The sequence below is a fragment of the Diplotaxodon limnothrissa genome, linkage group LG8 (genome assembly GCF_057381915.1).
Source record: "Diplotaxodon limnothrissa isolate DT_005_m linkage group LG8, D_limnothrissa_male_GT1.1, whole genome shotgun sequence".
Classification (NCBI taxonomy): domain Eukaryota; kingdom Metazoa; phylum Chordata; class Actinopteri; order Cichliformes; family Cichlidae; genus Diplotaxodon; species Diplotaxodon limnothrissa.
The window spans coordinates 28,185,493-28,204,597 of NC_140603.1; the positions used below are offsets into that span (position 1 = coordinate 28,185,493).

Here is a 19,105-nt window from a genome sequence, read left to right on the forward strand (position 1 = left end):
TGACCTTATACTGGGGGGGAAAAAACAAAAAAAGACTCACTGTTATTTCCTTCGCATTCAAGTCAGAGAAAACTTTCTTCACAAGTTCTTGAGGGCAGGGTGAACCAGCCATGATGCCTAAAGTTCAAAGATGTAAACAAACAGAAGCAAATAAATGCAAAAAAAAAAATATATATCAGAAAATGAACTTTAAAAATCATTTTCTTTTCTCACCTCCCTCCACTGATGACAAGTCATATTTAGTGAGGTCCGGCTGGTTGAGCATGTCGACATACATGGTGGGCGTGCCATAGATGAAGGTGCACCTGAGAAGAGAACATTTGGACAGTGTTTAAAATATTCGTTAACAAAAAACACTTTTTGTTACTGATTACGTATTTATATAAATGTAATATCTGCATATGATAACAACTGGACAAAAAACAAAACAAAAACAAAACTGTGTGAAATGGCCCCAAAACCAAAAGTGCAAATTAGCTGTATCCAAGGTTATGATGCACTTTTGTTATCAAACAGGTGACTACAGGAGTCTGAGAAGAACTCAACAACTGCAGAGAAAGCAGAACTGTAACCACAGATGAGACTGTATATAAATGATGTACACAGACGCCGTGATGTCACACATTCAGCTCTATCTTTGAGGCCTCAAAGTCCATTTGTGCATAAACCAGCAGTCAAGGCACACTGGAATTCTTGTGCAGAACTCTCCCAGTCATAGTAAGCACGATAGAAAAAAAATAGACAAAAATAAACAAGACAATACTATACTAATATAAATTATAAATTCTACTCCGTTTACAAGAGGGGTGGCAGTGTATACACAGGACTGAGCATTTCTGTAAACCATCTCTAAGGTTTATAGAGAATTGTCAATAGAAGAAGAAAAAAAAAAAAAAAAAAAGGAATGCCGCAACTCCCGTCACCTAATATCAGGAAACTGAAGCTACATTTTAAATAGCAGTTATCAAACTTCACATCTCTCCTCTTTTCTTCCACACCCAACCGGTCACAGCAGATGGCCCCGCCCCTCCCTGAGCTTGGTCCTGCTGGAGGTTTCTTCCTGCTAACCCCAAGCGCTGCTCATAGGGGGTCATCTCATTGTTGTGGTTCTTTCTAATATTGTAGGGTCTTCACTTTACAATATAAAGCACCTTGAGGTGACTGTTGTTTTGAATTTGTTTTCTATAAATATAACTAAATTTCACTTCACATTCGCTCACTGCAGAAATTGAGAGTCAGACGAGACAACATTTGTTAAATTTTCAGAATTTGCTGTAAACATGAAAACATGGATCCATTGCGCTTTGGCAAGCGTGGGAGACATCACACACACACACACACACACACACACACACACACACACACACACACACACACAGTTTATGTTATCCTAATGGGGCAGTTTACAAGGCCACAGGAAGTGCTTTTGGGAAATATCTGATCTCATTCATGAAGTATCTGAGACTAAGGCTCACCGGCCTCATGCAGTAAAACAATATTTGACTTTCTGAGATCAACACTCAGATGAACACAAAGTTTTTAAATGGTGACTAAAGCTCATTTCTTTAATCAGCAGACATGCCACAAATACACAAGACAATCTCCATTATTCCGTAAGAAAGGATCAGACACAGACCTCTGTGTTAGTAATGAGATGCACTCAGATTACAGTTACAAAATTTTTTTTTTTTTAAATCATCGTTAAGCAGGGAAACATGAGACGTGTGGAAACCAGTTTGTGTTGCTTTAATTTGATGGTATCCTGGAACCCAAAGGTACAACACTGCTCCAGATTTAAAGGCGATTATAGTCTCAGACCTTTTGTTCAAGCGTATTAAAGATCAAATATCTTTCTGTTAACTCGCACAACAACACAGCCCTGTAGGCTTAGAGGTGTCCTATTTTTTAAATCCTAGCCTGAACTTCTGACATTACCTTTCACTCTCGATAGCTGCCAAGTTTGCCTTTCCATCGTATCCCCTGGAAGGAAAGACGGTGGAGATGCCGTGCACGGCCATGGAGATCCCGCCACCCACAGAGCCGAAGCAGTGGTACAGAGGCACTGGCACACAGACTCGAGTGTGAGGCTGGAAAACGAGGAAATAAAGGAGTCAAAATTAGGAAAAAAAAAAAACTTTGCAATGAAAAGACTTTAAGCAAAAACACAGTAGTTTATAACAGGATCAGTTCTTCGTTAGTTTGAATCCTTTCGTGGATTTTTGAAATGAAATAAAGCCCAAACTTTAACAAAGACATTAATTAAAATCAGTAAATTATTTAAAAAGGTCTTAATGGTGTGAATTCCTGATTAATTCACTTACTCTCCAGTGGTATCCCAGTCTTCTTCCAATAAAGTAGGAGTTGTTGATGATGTTGTGATGTGACAAGGTGGCACCCTTTGGAGCTCCAGTTGTACCCTGGTAAAATATTATTCTCACATTACTGCACTTATAAAGCCATAAAGTAGGACTTAATCTGTTGTCTTTGTGTTTGCAGACGTTTATCAGACAGCATGATACCTTATTACCAGATAACACTGAAGAAAATAATAATACATTGAAATTATGCAATGAGTTTAGGATTGTAAGATTAGATATTCACAATTTCTGACTAGAAAAAAGAAAGAAACAGTCAAATGGATATGATTGATTTTGTCTTCATTATGACTGCAGGTGTTTCGCTGTGTTGTTTAGCAGGTTGTTAATCTGTTTCAGCTGCTTTGGTGTTAATGAAATTAGCAACATGTGCACTAGAGGCTCAACAATGAGACAAACCAGTAAAACAGGAATAGTTTTACACCTGGACGCCATGGACATTTTTTACCTCCTCATCTTTTCTAATGGTTTTTCACTAGTTTTGCATTTGGCAAGGGTCGGTGTAGTTTAGATCCTCTAGGATTGCACATCAAAACATGTCAACGCAAGAAGGTTTGGTGCGTCTCCCGGCACAGTCTCAGGAGCATATGGGAGATTCCATGAGATAGCAACACTATAAGAGCTGGACAGGGCCGTAGAAGGCCTTTAACCTCAGCAGGACCAGTATCTGCTCCTTTGTGCAAGAAGGAACAGGATGAGACTTGCCAGAGCTGCAAAATGACCTCCAGCAGGACACTGGTGTGACTGTGCATGACCAAACAATCAGAAACACGCTTCATGAGGGTGACCTGAGGATCTCTAGTGGGCCCTGTGCTCACTTCCCAGCACTGTGGAGCACAATTGACATTTTCCATAGAATACCAGAGTTAGCAGGTCCACTAATGGTTCCCTGCGCTTTTCACAGATGAGAACTGGTTCACCCTGAGCACATGTGACAGACGTGAAAGGCTCTGGAGAAGCCGTGGAGAACATTAGGCTCCTGCAACACTGTTCAGCATGACTGGTGTGGTGGTGGGTCAGTGATGGTCTGCAGAAGCATATCCATGGAGGGACACAGACCATCCTTTCCCATCGTCCCTGGGAGATTACAACACTATGGATTATTTGCAGCATCCTTGTGGGTGGGATCTGGTCAACAAGAATCTCAGCTCCATTCTTCAGGAGGTTGCTTCTTGGTCAGGCACCACACACGTGAATGTTAAAGCATCAAACTTTGGACATGAAAAAAAATTCTTTACCACCTCTAACAAAAACAGTTTGTTCTCTGTGGATAGTTTCCCCCTTCATTGCAGCTGTACAGTGTGTGAATCTTTGACTCACCAGTTTAAACTTTACTAACATTCAAAGTTTTAATGACCTTGCAGCAGGTCGTTTAAGGTCTTATAATAATTACTTGTTGAACTCTGAAATATTTCCTGTGGCAACAAAATCTTTTGCATGCCATCCAGCCACAGTGAGAAGAGAACAGTGACTGCGCATCACTTACCGAAGTGAACTGGATGTTTATGGGGTCATCGAACGAGATCTTCTTTTGCAGATCCTGAAGCTGCTGCATGTGCTGACTGCCGCCGGCCTGCATCACATCCTCAAAGTGAAGCATGCCCGGCTGTCGGCTGTCCAAAACAATCACGGAGCGGAGTTCAGGGAGTCTGGTGGAAGGAAAGCAAACAATCAGACGGTCAGGCTGTGATCTGTTGGTTGGCAAAGCTGTAAGTAAAGAGTATCAGTCAGGTAAACAGACAATAGCAACGTGTTCTGAAGAAATCAGTTAACTTTAAAGGAACTGAACCAACCAAAGGATTAACAGCAAACCTTGCAATGTCCAATGTAAAGAAGCTATCAGCATATGAAGCATGTATGTTTTTGCACTAGTTTTAATGCAAAACCTTCTGTTTTAAAAGCCTCCAACCACCACGTCTCTCCACAGTCGAATTTGAAAAGCTCATCTTTGGTTCTTCCAAGGATACAAATCAGCCTCATGGCCAGTGTTAGTGTCACAATAATCTTTAAACCGTTAAACCTGCCGCCTTCATGCTTGGAGGGAACATCACATTTCGACCTGAGGGGCTGACGGGTGTTCTGTACCTGCTGCTCTTGATGTCTCCTGGGCTGGACGTCTCGATTTCTGGACAGATCTTCCTCAGCATGTCGCAGTAATTCAGGGTTTTAAACTGCGTAGGGCACACTACAGCTTTGCACCCAACCTGCGAGGGAAAAAAAAAAAGGAGCAGAGAAGTTAAACTTTCACGTGTCACACATATGCATGTGTCTCTGTGTCCAAGAATTTAAAAAAAAAGAAAACATAATCAGGCTGAAAAGAAAACTGCTCACCTTCTGCAAGGCAAACTCCACCTCCTGCACCTGGTATGCTGGGTTCACAGCCACCTGTGGAAGGTAAACATTAGGAAGAAGACGAAACTAGAGCTTTCAAGAAACTAAGTTTCATCTTTATCATCTTCAGTCCAGGCATCTCTTTGAAGCATGGCAGACAGAAAGCATTGATCTGCAGTCCAGTGTCCTCGTCAATAACTTCCTGAGGGTCAGGCTGGCCGACCACGCCACCTCTTGGCGTCTGGCTCACACAGCAGGACTTTTGCAGACCTGGATATCCATCTAGTTTCCTGCTTATCGGGGTCCACAACTTAGACCCACTGAACAGGATTTCCTTAACACATAAGTGACATTTGTGAGGTATCTGAAGGCATCTACACGACTTTAGCCAGTCACCAGCCCCTACTTAGTTTTCAACCTTACCAAATCTCAATACTGCAACATGCCCAGCTTTAACTCACCAGTATAATCCCAGCTTTGGCTGTTGCAAACTGGAACAGGACCCACTCATAAGTGTTTGGTCCCCACATGCCGAGCCGGTCTCCTTTCTTCATTCCGAGCGCCAGCAGCCCGGCTGCAGCCTGGTCCACCTGCAGAGACACAAACAACTCTGTGCAGTGAGACCATCAAACATCCAGGGGATGCTGCAGGTCCAAAGATTACTGTGCTTTACATTACTCCAGCAACAGAGCAGTCTGCCATGTTTCACACACGTCACAATGAAAAGCTACAGAGAAAGCACCGATAGTGTTAGCAAAGCAACATTTCCATGTGACAACTACAGTTTTCTTCCCTTTCAAATAAAGAAAACAGCTGTTTAAGTAATTTATGTAAAGTCAGGTTTTTGGGGACGCTGTAGGCAGCTCAGCTCTGAAATAGGATCTGTCCTCATTTCCTCTGATAGCAGCAGCAGAGATGCAGACTCAGCACGACTGAAAGAGCCACAGCCAACACCTGATTGGCTGAAACATACAGGAACTACCCTCACTTTTCATACATTAAAGAGTGTTTTTCTTTTTTAAATGGATAATGTTCCTCATAAGTCATTTAAGATCCTGTCATGAGGATATTAACTTAACAAAACGCCTTTCTAGCTTTGCTATAAAGCAGTCAGGCAGAGCCAGGCATAGGAAGATATCAGAAACTCAAACACATTCTCTCTTATGTCATGAAGGGAGAGCGTAGCAGAGCTGCCAAGTAGAGCAGAGGTATCGCCATAAAAGGCATACTGGGATTGTAGTGTGCCAAGTTAATGCCATGGACATAGCTGTGGTGCTGCTGTGACTTTGACCAGTGACTTTTAGACTTGCATGTTTACACTAAACATGATGAAATAAAAGGTGAGGGCATCAGTGGCGGAGGTGCTTTTCAGGCAGGAGTCAAAGTTTGCTGTTCTTTTAGCTTCAGACTCGAGTTTCAGCCTGTCACGCTTCAGGCCCCTTTACCACCTCCTCTTGGAGTGAAGAAACGCCCTCGGAATCTTCTGCCCCTCTTTCAAACAAAGATCTGTGTGTTTGTTGTCCGTTGTCACCGCCGTGTCCCCCTTTTTGCCAAAAGCCTCTCGAACCTCGTTGGTCTCTGGTGTTCCTAGCTTTTGCCAACCCCTTCCTGGTTATCGCTGTGGTTATGGGATCCATCTTCTCAAGGAGCCCCAAGGCCATGACACTTGACCCCAGTTGCTGTGAAGGGTCCCCATATCTCCGTGTCCCCGTCTGGTGTCTGTTCCCTTCTCTGCAAGAGACAGAAAGCCAACACCTCTCCTGCGCTGGCTCTCCTAACCTAATGTTGTTGACTTTGTTTATTCCAATCCTATGCCATGCTTATGTGTGTAAGCGTGCATGCACTTAACCCTCTGCACGTGAAGTCAATAGCTCCAATATATCAATCCGATCCGTTGTCGGATGAAGCTTTTGACCTTCACAGACTAAGTGCCAGCTCCTTATAAGCACATTTGCAATGTGTGTATAAAAATGAACAACAGACCTCAAACAAATTGGGCATTCTTAATTCTAACTTGAGTGTAGTACTCAGTTTCTGATCATCTAATTATGCTTCTCACTGGTCCCCTAAATTGTCTAAAAACCTTTAATTTTGCCATACCTAAATTATTAAAACACAGACCAAATCATAGACCCCCTATATAGCTTTTGGCTTTATGAGCACACTTCAATAATGAGCAACAACCTGCAATTAAAGATCAAATGCACTTTATACCTGTTTTAGTTCTTCCTTATATAGAACCTCCTCAGTTTCAGGTTAGTTTCAATTAGTCTCAATTAATTGTTCTAGTTGTATTTTGCAATTCAGCTAAAAAGCAAACCTGTTAAAGTAAACAGCTTATTTACAACCACCTGCAAATCATAAGAGTAATAAAAGATTCAGCACAACAGACAAGTATCATGTTCAGGTTTCTCCAGTCATTAAATCACTTTTATTGCCACAATTTGTTTTATTCACACTTGGGCAATATTACTCCAAGAGAGAGAGAGAGAGAGAGAGAGAGAGAGAGAGAGAGAGAGAGCGAGAGAGAGCGAGAGAGCCCCTAATGGCCAGTTAGTGGGCTCTAGGTTAAACTGTCCCCAAATTAGTTATTTGTTATTATTACTTGTTTCCATGTCACTTGTCTGTTTTCTACTGCACCCTTCTCACCAAAGCAAAGCAAACATTAGCAGCATATTGACCGTAGTCAGCCATCCACATCCCATAGGTGCTATAAAAAGATTTCCTGTAAAAAGAATCACACATAAATTCATCCACCCTCTTGTTCTATCTCGGTGGAGGTTAACCTTAAGTCGTAGTCAAGTCTTGTCAGCTTTTACCAGTCAGTCCGTTTGTTTTATTTCCAGTCTTTCATCCATTCATTCATTCATCCATTTTTCTTTCTTTGCTGATAGCGGAAACCATCGCCGCATTTAGATTTCCGCCCTCAGCAAAATGAGCTCATTTCAAAAAGAAAAAGAAGAACTTGAGATCGGATTACCTCGCTGAATCCTTTTTTGGGCAGGGACTCTCATTTTCTAATTGTCCCCATAAGTGGTTTCCTCCAGAGCCAATTTCAATGCGGAGAAACTCACTTACAACAATTTTCTCGCCGACGTGTAACGCTTGTAATTTCCGATGTGCAGATCTGCTTAAAGAAAAGATTCACTAACAAAAATCAGTGCACTGTCCAAAATATAAAACAAAATAAAATAAAAGATAACAAAAACAAAAATACCAACGCCCGGGTCTTAGGACTTGTCACTGAATATTCCTCCCATCAATAAAAATACCCACCTAAACCTACACAGAGTCAAATCAACACCACCTCAACCTTTTCCTATTCCTAAACCTATATGTTTTGCGTTCGTGAAACAAAATAGAACCGTTTCCATATTAAGTAATTTGAGCTCTTGAAATGTTTTAATTCTCTTAATTCTGCCAGTTTATTTCAACACTTATTCAATGACTTTTATTCAACTGCTACTTGGTCACTCAAATCTTAGCTGTTCAAATTGCCTAGAGTTCAACAAAGTCTAGATCCCCGTTATCATGAAACTTGAACGGGTGTACGATGATTTACTTACAGTAATTTAGAATCATCACTCAACCTAGCTCTACTACTGGCACTGCGTGACTTTTCTCACACTGGAAACCAGAATTTAGTACAGAACTTTAATACCTCAGGCAATCGTGTTCAAGGGCTGCCCCCCCTTTCTCTTCTTCTTTGTCCGTGTGTTCCTCCTTTTATTAAATCTCCATCACAATGATGTGGCGCTCTGAAATAAGACTCACACTGTTAATTCATCGTTTTCACTCTGCACCACTGCTCAGGCTGTTTTCTTTTCTTTTTAGTGTACAGTAAACAATTGAGTCGAGGCCTTAAGCCCCAGATATCTCGCACGGGCATCGTTTTCATAACCAAACTGCTCTGGACTCTGCTCCCCAGACCACACAGATGCCCTCTGGGCTTATTATTGTAACAGATTCTGTATTTGGATTTGTTGTGTGCAGCATTGAGCCTTTGTTAATAAAGCATTCTTCATTGCAGCAGCTGGAGCATTGTGTGTCACTTCTTAGTGAATTGAATCAACATTTTGATTTTGGTGCATGGGTGTGTATCAGTTTTCACTCACTCAACGAGTGCATAAGTGTTCATGTGTGTGTTTGTGTGTTGGTGTATGTTTGTGTTCATCACCTTCCTGTTCTGTAGTTTAGGTAAACCAGCGGCCTGAAGCATGCCCTGAGGTCCTGCCCTCCTCTTTGGGTCTGTTTGCATCCGTTGTTGCAGCTGCCTGCATCTTCTCCTTGTAACTTGACCCTTTTGCTTCTGTAGCTCCTTCAGGGCTTGCTCCTGCTGTTGGAGCTTTGCATCAGGTCTGGCGACCTCCTGCTCCAGTAAGCTTCCGCCTGATTTCAAGTCCTGTACGTGAAACTCCAAATCTGAGTGATGGGTTCAATTAGCAGCCAGCTCCTCCGGAGCCATGCTCAGTTTCTGCTCTGATGCCTTAAGCTCTTACTGAGGGCAAAAACCTCAGAGTCTTTTCCTTCCACGTCAGATCGGAGTCTATTTATGTTGTCCTTACTTTGCTCCACGGCCTTCTGCAGCTCTGCTGTTCGGCTCTTCTCAGAGGTCAGCATTCTTTTGCTCACCCTCCCTTTTCCTCCGGGCTTAATGCGCGTCTCGTCACAGCTCTGTCAGCTGACGCAGTCTGGGAATTTCCCCCGTGTAGTGAAACGGGCTTTAGGTTTAGTGCTCTCCGTCTCTGCTGCATGAGATCGCTTTTTTGCAGCACTGTTGACATCCTCAAGTTGTTGTTGTGAGTCCAGCTGCTGTGGCCTTCAGGGGTCAAAGGGTCAAAGATAGTCGCGGAGAGGGCAACGATGGTAGAGGGGAGGGTAGGAGTCCAGGTCAGCTTCGGCTTTCAGAAAAAACAAAAACAAAACAAAACAGGCGAACAGGAAAATGATGTTGTGTTGGCTGTGCTGTGTTGGCTGTGTTATCCCGAGAGGGGAGAAACAACGAGATCTCCCTTCCCCCCTTTTTTTTTTTTTTTTTTGTTTTTTCTCACCACATAATCAACTCATAACCCCCCAAGTTGACAGGACAACACAGGTACGTGTTAAAATTCTTAAGATCCTGTTTAGAAACCTAAAAAGGAATTTTCTACCATTCAGTAGTCCTTTGTCTCAAACAATCAACAAAACATGTCCCAATTCGACCCTTTTAACCACTAAATTTGTCGTGTCCTCACTTAATCATCAGACCAGTGCCTTTGTCTTTTGACGTTAAGTTGTTGTCTTGCAACCCAGAGAGTTTATTTGTCAGTAATGTATAAACTATATCATTTAAAAAACAGGTGTATGTTAAGTGTCGCTACTTTAACCTTGCATGTACGTGCACATGTATGTAAGCTGTTTCTTCATTGCATGTATGGGTGCGTCTGTATATGGGTTAATTTAACTTTTTCTCAAATGAGGCATTTCTCTAACACGCACATGTGTCTGTTCCTCACACTTCTCATACCTTTCTCTGGTTGTGTGTGGTTTTATTTGTTTCAGTCATTTACCAGGAACATCTTTTCCTTTTCTCCATGTCTTCCGCCAGAGGTTAACACTGGTGAGATTCAGGGACACAGCACCCAGAGCCGTTCAGCGAGAAAAACCTGCCTAAAACTACATTCTCTCTCTTTTTTTTTCCGGGAGGGGTGGGGACAACTCTGGTGTCCAGCCGTGAATTTTTAGCCAAAGCTTGGCCTGTCTTCTGCTGCCGTACTCAGGTTTCCAGGTTAAGAAAAAACACCTGTATGAGGACACTAAACATACATTTAGTATTCGTATAAACATAACTGCCTAAATTATTGAACTCTTGAGGAGGGTTGATTTAACTCTTTACTAACTTTAAACCCCACAAGTAAAAATTTCATATGTTCTTGACTGCAAACACAAAAACTGCTTGATGTTATTACTAATCATTTTCCTCCACAACACTCCAAATCATGTTCCCTCTTGTGTCCAGCAGGGGAATAAGGTGACCTCTACTCTCACTGCTTCCCCAGTCAGAGACAATATCTCACTCACACTTCCACACTTTATTGTTTTCCCTTTTTCTTGACTATTATTATTTCACAGAAAATCAACTGACCTACTTCTCCTTCCTCTTCTGTCATGCAGAAAGTCACACACACACAGCACTCGGCCCCCACCTTGTCTTTCTCTCACAGACACACCTACACACACACACACACTCTAATCGTCCTTTCACAACAAAACTTCACAAACGTCTACTGCAACAGTTTTAAGCACGCAAAGCCAGCGAAAATTCACTCTCACATTCACTTCCCTAACAACTACAAAGTTTTCACATACAAAAACAATCCAGACAATCTACCATGCACCGTTTTCCCTCCTCATACGAGAGACTCAACCAACTTTTTTTTTTTAAAAGACTTTATATACACAACATCAAATGAAGCACAGATCTCTGCCTTTTCCAGGTAGAGAAGAAATACGACCCAACTAGAAAATCTCCCAGCAATCACACAAAGTTCTCAAATTTTGTCAAGATATTTATCCCCGCACTCCTACCTTACGGGAGTTTTACACAAGGGATCATTACTCCTTGAATTCTATTAAACCATAGTCACATTAGGAAATCACAAACACAAGACTACAAGGTTTAGTTTATTGAATATACTGAAATCTTTTAACCATACTTCTGAGACCCCCTTTCACCTAACAAAGAGAAGCTCAGAAGGACAGAAATAGAGAAATAGGGAGATGAAACCAAGGGCCGCAGCTGTACACACACACACTCCGCTCGTACTCGCGCGCGTGTGCCCGCTACCGCGCAGCACCACACAACCCCTCCTTTCTCCTAAGGAGAAATACACACACACACTCTCCTCTTCTCTAACAGCGAGAGAAGAGAAAGGCGTTTTCGTTTTTTCACACTCTGGATCCACACAGAAGAAATTCAACAACACAAGCCAGTTTATACAATTTACACTTTTAAATGCACACACACACACGGGTAATTTATATACAATATACACACGGGCCCGTATAAACACACCGCATGCCAGAACCACTTATCTCGTTTGTTTCTCTAGCGGTGTTCCTATACTTTAGACTGATTTATAAGCATCTATAGCCCAGGGCCGCGCCCTTGCTGGTCAATTAACGTTTCAAGTACGCCGCCTTGAAAACGGTCACATTACTAAATTCTACTTAATTTATAACCGTTTCCCGCAGCTGGAAAGGAGCTCCACCTCTGGCGCTAGTATCAAACCCACGCCTTCAGCTATACTTAAAACTCACAAGGCAGCCACGTTAAAAGGTCACGGCCGGGTCCGCAACCCTGTCAATCAAAAAATGCAGTATAAGACAATCACCCATTGATTGTCTAGCCTTTTTTGACGGGAGTCCGAATCCCCGCGGAAGGCCAACTCCGGGCTAAAACCTAACCACGCGTCCGCGATTAGGGGTCAGTGCCACCTGCTGGACGACCTGCATTCCTAGGAGACCGCGTCTCCAGTCCTAAATAAATGTACTTGTTTTAAAAGCCTCACGGTGAGCTCTCAGCCCCCCCGTTTAATTATCTGAAGCCCAAAACCGCGTTTTTGCTACCCAATTAAAACCAAATGCCCTACACTACCGATTGACTGGCTGGCATTCCCAGTCAACCCACATTTAAACCTCTTAAACCGTATTTATTTGTTTCCACACACCTTAAACCGTATTAACTTAAACACATAACCTCTTAACTCAACAGTTCACTCTCAAAATAAACAGCAATACATTTACTCAGTTCACTATTCCCTACCTTTAACACTAATTACCCCAAGATCACCATGGACCAACGCCAGAAGCCCATACTGAGTGAATATTATTTAATTAAATTTAGTTTTAACTTCCAATATAGCGCCTTTGGATAAAAATCAACAGGTGGCACTCACCTTTCCTTTTCTTATTCCGCCTGGCGTCACTCAGATAAGCTGCTGGCCTCCGCCCCTGTTTGTCACCCACACGATAGCTGCAAGCTCCCCTCCTCCCCAACCGGAGTTTCGGCACCAAGTTGTTACGTCTGGTTCAGTTTGGGTAAGAAGGAAAAACAGCCGAGTCCGTGTAGGTGACAAACATAGTGATTTTAATACATGCTTCTAAGACAGAAGCATGGGAAGACAAGCGTACAGCCACAGATCTCCAAAGAGTGGACCGTTCCCCATCCTTATATAAACCCATGATGACATCACACAGTTAGACCTTACTGGAAATGATAACAGTCTCCCCATAGTCCAAAGTTCTCCTTATACAAACATCAGATGATACTTTAGAGAAATAGAAGTGTATGACATGTCATGTTGTGCAGTTCTGTGAGCCTGTGTGTCCAACTAGAGAATGTCCTGACATGACCTCCCTGTGTAAATAAGGGTGAACGTGCGTGTTTACATAACTCTCTATGTGCATGTTCTGATGTAGGCCTGCAAATGAATTAGAACAAGGTCCTGCTGGACCCTCCAGTTATGGACGGTGAATACAATGCTGTGGATACCATTTGAGACTTGATTACAATGATGATAATATGCATACATTAATCTTTACTCAGATTACCATAGATATAAAACAAAGATTATACTGTCATCAGATTCCACAATGGTAAATGATTAATCAATGATAACTAATTATGAGAATACAAAATAAAATATCTCCTGGTCACACTGTGAAGTGTCAGTTTAAAGCTCCTGTTATGACTTATGTAGCTAGTGATGACTCAGCAATCAAATGTGCCTGTTTAAATTTCCCCTTGTGGGGATTTAAAGGATTATTCTATTCTAAATCTAAAGATGTAGTCTTTAAAAGAAGTGAAAAAGCAGGGGAAAAAAATCAAAGAGCAAATGTGCAGATTTTCTAAACAAGAAAATGAATCTCTGCATTAACCATATGTGCACATTTCACAGAATCGTCAAAGGAGCTTGCAAAGAAAAGCGTCTGGACTTCTTTAAGTTGCTTGAAGACGTTTCACCTCTCATCCGAGAAGCTTCTTCAGTTCTAAGGTCAAATGGTGGAGAGTCCCAGATATGAAATATCTTGACCTTAGAACTGAAGAAGCTTCTCGGATGAGAGGTGAAACGTCTTCAAGCAACTTAAAGAAGTCCAGACGCTTTTCTTTGCAAGCTCCTTTGACTACGATGACCTGGATGACTGAGAACCTTCACAGACATTTCACAGAATCCACTTGAGACCTGATTTGATGATCACCTCGATCATGTGGAAGAACAGTAAACCTGACAACACCATGAAAATTTTCATGAGGTCACGAGGGACCTTTTAGATTGATGTGATCAAGGGTCCAGATTTGGTTTTAGAAGAAAAGAACTATGGTCCCATTTAACAACTAGTATATGCTCGGGCAACAGTACTGTTTGATCTCTTATTTATGGACACTGAGGGAAGAGTGAACAGATCACGAGGGGGTCCAGTTCTTCTGGATGGCTTTCAGTAAATCCCCCAATTTATCAATGCAATGGATTTCTATTTTCTTCTTTGCAACAATGTTTCAAATCTTCTGGTCGAGTACTTTGACTCATTAAAAAAAAAGATATTGATAAAAGGCAGAAAGGGGCTGTTCTAGTTTATTAAACAAGAAAAACAATTCAACAGGAAATGGCATCTCCAGTTGTCGGGTAGAACAGGGATGTCTGTCACCTGACTGGCCCAGATAGTAGTCAGAGTTTTTTTTTAATAATTGAAAATTAAATAATTAAGCAACTGATTACTATTCCATCAACCTTGAGCTCAAACTGGTCTTTATGCGAGCCATCATCTAAAATAAGTTCGACACACTTGCTCTACGTGCTTTAAAGTAAAGGACTCACATCTTGTTGGAACTGTGCGAAGGTCTTGCGGACTCCATCTTGTAGGAAAGCCATGGCCTCTCTGTCGGGCCAGCGCTCCACCGACCTCTGCAGGCTCTCTGCTACCGTCATGTGGAGCAGCGAAGTGGAAGACGTGCCATGGACATAGCTGGTGGTGAGAGTCGGGATGATGGGCGGACCGTCCACATGGAGGCCGCTGTGAAGCAAAGAGTAAGATTTTCAGACACTGGAAGCTTTGCAAGAAAATTTAGAGGACATGATAAGATGGGGCCTGATCATTCGAAACCTTGTATGTGAGCAGCAGGATTTGAATTCAATTATGGATTTAACAGGGAGCCAATAAAGAGAAGCCAGTATAGGAAAGAAATGGTCTCTCTTTCTGGTCCCGGTCAATACTCTCACTGCAGCATTTTGGATCAACTGATGGCTTCCATTGAGGACATACCCTGGTCAAAAATGACTCCAAGGTTCCTCACAGTGTTACTGCAGGCCTGAGTAACATCATCCAGAGTAAACAGCTGGCTCGATACCATATTTCTAAGATTTTTTAGAGCAAAGTACAATAACCTCAGTTTTATCTGAATTTGGAAGCAGAAAGTTAAAGACAAAGACCTGGATGACCTCTAAGACTAATTGGTCTCCATCATCAGATTTATTAATTCTTCTTCTGGATCTTTCCTTGATTATTATCTACATGCATTAATAAAAACCAAAAGCCAACTGACCCATGAAATGAGTTAGACATTTAATCTTCTTAGGTCTCATCTGACATTATTAGCTCGGACGCTTAGAAACACTTTAAACCTACGACTAAGGATAAGGATAAGCTTTATTTGTCAGTTGCCTGCAGCTGAAATGACAGACCTAGTCGACCATACAGACAATACATACAATATAAAAACTTACATTGGGGAGACAGGTCAGGCTAGGCAGCAAAAAAAAAAAGAAAAAAAAAAGGGATAGACGGTGAAATATGTAGCATAGGGGCAAACTACAGCAGGAAGTTCAAGTGTCTGTGTACAGTTTTTAGTCTGGAACAAGCAGAAACCTGCAGGGCTGAAAAATAAAACCAATGCTGAAATACTTAAAGCCACAACTCCTCTAGTCCCAACAGAGACCCAGTGTTAAAATGTACAACTTTACAGCAGAAATACACGTTTTGTGCTGAGTAATTGCATTTGAGAGCATGAGGGTGGAATGGATGTCTGTATCTGTGTGTGCCCCTGTTTGTTTGTGTCTATATGTCTAGGGACATCTCAGGCCCTCCAAGGTATGGAGGCCCATTTACGGGTAAAGTAAACATGTTGGACATCTTTCTTTGCCTTTAGACAATAATTCTGATGACAGAAGAACCAAACGGAACAGGCGAAAAAAAAACAAAGAAAGAAAAAAGAAATACACGTTTTAAGCACACTACAAGAGCCATTATGGCCTCCATGGATGCCCCCCCCCCCCTTCCTTGTGAAAACCATACACTCAACAGGTTTAAAGAGATGTCACTGAGCTCGACTTCCTGACCATGTATGAGCCGATGGTCCCTTTCGAGTATTTAAATGACAAAGAATAAGATTTCTTGTGCCACACCGAGTGTCCAAGAAGTTTTTGCTGTGTTGAGTGAAATTCTGGTCAGTTATTTGTCTGTTGCTTATCACTGGTTAGCAGATCTCTCCTTATTACCCTCTTTACCAGAGTCACAAAATGAGTTCAGTCAGTGATCTGAAAACTAAGTAACAGTTTGTGTGTCTCACCAGTCCCCACAGAGCCCTGCATGCTGATTACATGTTAGTTAACCTCGGGGTTGTTAAATCCCAGTTCAACCAATTAAAAAAAATAAAAATAAAAATGTGTACAGAGACAGAGAAGGGGGAAAAAAAAAACTAAAAAGACTAAAGGTCAACAAACAAATCCACACTGGTCTGGGGCCCAGAGCTCCAGTATTCTCCCCCAAAAAACCAAACACTATTAGGAATAAACACAAGACTGAAATCAAACGGTTAAACATGCAAAGTAATTAATTGCCTGCTTTTATACAAATAAAGGTGCATGTTCTTTGTGAAACTTTTAATGATTGACCGAGGAACCAGAGCAGGATTTATAACACTTGTAAAATGTGTGTAAAAAAACAAACTGCCTGAAATCTTACAGCTGTGTTTTAAACGCCTCTTGATTCAACAACGTAAACCTTCATCTTTTCTGTTTCTGATTTACTGGCACTAGATTACTGTAAACTAGCTGAAACAAAGAGAACCTTTTGGGGGCCTCAAATCCTGGAGAGCTCCAGAGCAGCTGTTTTTGTCAGCTTTAGGAAACTTGAAGGATTTCCCCCCTTTTTTGTACCGATTTGATTCAGACTGTAGATCAGGGGTGGGGGAACTCCAGGCCTCAAGGGCCGGTGTCCTGCAGGTTTTAGATGTGTCCTTTATCCAACACAGCTTATTTAAATGGCTAAATTACCTTCCTTAACATGTCTTGAAGTTCTCCAGAGGCCTGGTAATGAATGAATCACTTGAATCAGGTGTGTGTAAGATCTAAAACCTGCAGGACACCAGCCCTGGAGGCCTGAAGTTCCCCATCCCTGCTCTAGACCTTTGACCTCCCTGGCTGCCTTTGCACACTGTGTTTGCTTACAGGTGCTTAAATGAAGGCACGATACCAAAAGACAAAATTTACTGGCAAGCAGAGATGGAACAAGCTCAGGCAGAAGAATTAAAACCAACCTAAATGAGTGCCAAAGCATGCGGTAATTGTGTGGCGAGTTTTTACTGACAGAGTGACGGGATCGATCGGTCTGAAGCATCGTAAGACAATAAGACTGGAGTTTTGTTTTGGTTTTTGCACCCCTTATATCTATATATTGTATTTTTCACTTCTGGTTTATGTTAAATATTAAACAATTTCACATGAAAATCTTATTTGTCAAATCATTTGAAGAGTTTGGAGGGACAGGGTAAAACTGGTGAAAGATTGACTGAAACGTGGCCTCAAATAACAAAGCTGAATGTGTCACAACCCAAAAAGTTACAGATCTGCTAGTTTTACATCATGTTTTTCATGGATTTAATCAATTCTGGATGTAACATAACAGCTGACTGTACAAGTTAAGCAGAGCCGGACAGTACAAGGTACATTTCTCTTCATAAAATTGCTTATGTCTAAACCTCTGCATCCTTTTAACTTTTATCTGTTACTCTTATAATTGTGTATATTGTGTATTTGTTGTACAGTGTCCTTGGGTGCTCTGAAAGGCGCTATTTTTAAATAAAATGTATTATTATTATTATTATAATCACAACAACGCAGGTTTGGTTTTGTTTTATTTAAAAACTGCCTTTGACTTGATTTTTATGAATCTACTGCATTACATACTTTCTGACTGCATGCAGAGATGAAGGAAGGAAGATTCAGGGCTGCTGAGCATGGGTGAAAATTCCCAAAGATAAAGAAAAGAACTTTCTGCACACTGATTAAATCAATGTTTACTGTGTCTGTTCAAAGTATCACATCGATGCAAGAGGTGGACACAGTGATCTGCATCTCTACACAATGGAAATAATGTTGATATCCGTGATTGTGAAAACAGATTTTCTTCAGTTTCTTTGATCTCCCTGACGTGCTGCACCACCGAGCCACAGGAAAACTTTCCTGCCTGTTGATCTCTCCACACAACTCCTCCATCTAAAACAACAACAACACACACTGCAATAATGCACACTTTGCTATGGGTTGTATTATCGCCGTTTCCAAAATCCTGGAGCGACTGTGACCACAGAATTTCCTCAGGGATTTGTGAAGTTTTCTGATTTCCTTCTGATTTTAACAGTTTTAGCTGCAAAGTCTGCGCACAAAATATCCGAGCTTGAGACAGCGCAACGCTAGACCCGAGACCACTAATCCTGGGGGTGAGTTCTGCAGACGGAAACAAAACTTTCAAGTCGATACAAACGGATGTTTCTTGGTAGAAAAGACGGTCATTTAACATACCACCGAGCGCATTAGTTTTTCTGCGGTTGATGCTATTTTGAGGAGCGTTTACTCACTTCCAATTCCAAGACCCCCGCCCAGGAGCTTTGCTTTAAAGCGAAAGCGCTTTCTCTTATTTTACCTTCCACGGCTCACTCACCGAGTGGATGTAGTTAGTCCTGGCTGGCGTGTCCATGGCCTCTGAAAAAGCTTTAAACCTCTGAAAAAAGCGCAATTGCGCATAGTTGGAGTGCAGAAGGCAACGGTGGGGATCATTGTGTGCAGCTGGCCGCCTCCGGGACACAAAGCTTGAGCTGAGGTTTTTCGTCTCCAGCAGAGAACTGAGCGACAGGCTGTTAACTCCTCTTCTGATAAGGCTCAACCCGCTTACACTCTCTCACTCGGACGTTGAACCCCTGCCGAAGTAGGTGGATCGATCCGAATATTGATAGTGTCATAGTGTAACAGGGTCATAAATCACATCTTGTTATAATTACACCGGTTACAATAGCAACTCTATTATTGGTGTTGGAAGTTAAACATGTAGCCCATTAAATTGTGTTACATAGTATGAACTAGTGT

General features: G+C 41.9%; 1 protein-coding gene across 2 annotated transcripts in view; it reads right to left on the bottom strand.

Moving 5' to 3' along the window:
* acsf2 (acyl-CoA synthetase family member 2) overlaps positions 1-18,901 on the bottom strand; it is a 33,671-nt gene extending 14,770 nt beyond the window's left edge. Inside the window, exons 1-10 of one of the 2 annotated variants that reach the window (XM_085361612.1) lie at positions 18,684-18,898; positions 14,564-14,759; positions 5,168-5,296; positions 4,707-4,760; positions 4,461-4,579; positions 3,862-4,024; positions 2,322-2,417; positions 1,936-2,087; positions 214-305; positions 41-117 (exon numbers count right to left, since the gene is read on the bottom strand). In XM_085361612.1, coding sequence (XP_085217738.1) covers positions 41-117; positions 214-305; positions 1,936-2,087; positions 2,322-2,417; positions 3,862-4,024; positions 4,461-4,579; positions 4,707-4,760; positions 5,168-5,296; positions 14,564-14,759; positions 18,684-18,799 — 1,194 coding nt within the window. In that variant the 5' untranslated portion in view covers positions 18,800-18,898. Of the gene's footprint in view, positions 1-40; positions 118-213; positions 306-1,935; positions 2,088-2,321; positions 2,418-3,861; positions 4,025-4,460; positions 4,580-4,706; positions 4,761-5,167; positions 5,297-14,563; positions 14,760-18,683 lie in introns of both variants that reach the window. The other variant, XM_085361611.1, reaches the window with a different exon arrangement.
* Between the last annotated feature and the right edge of the window lie 204 nt (positions 18,902-19,105).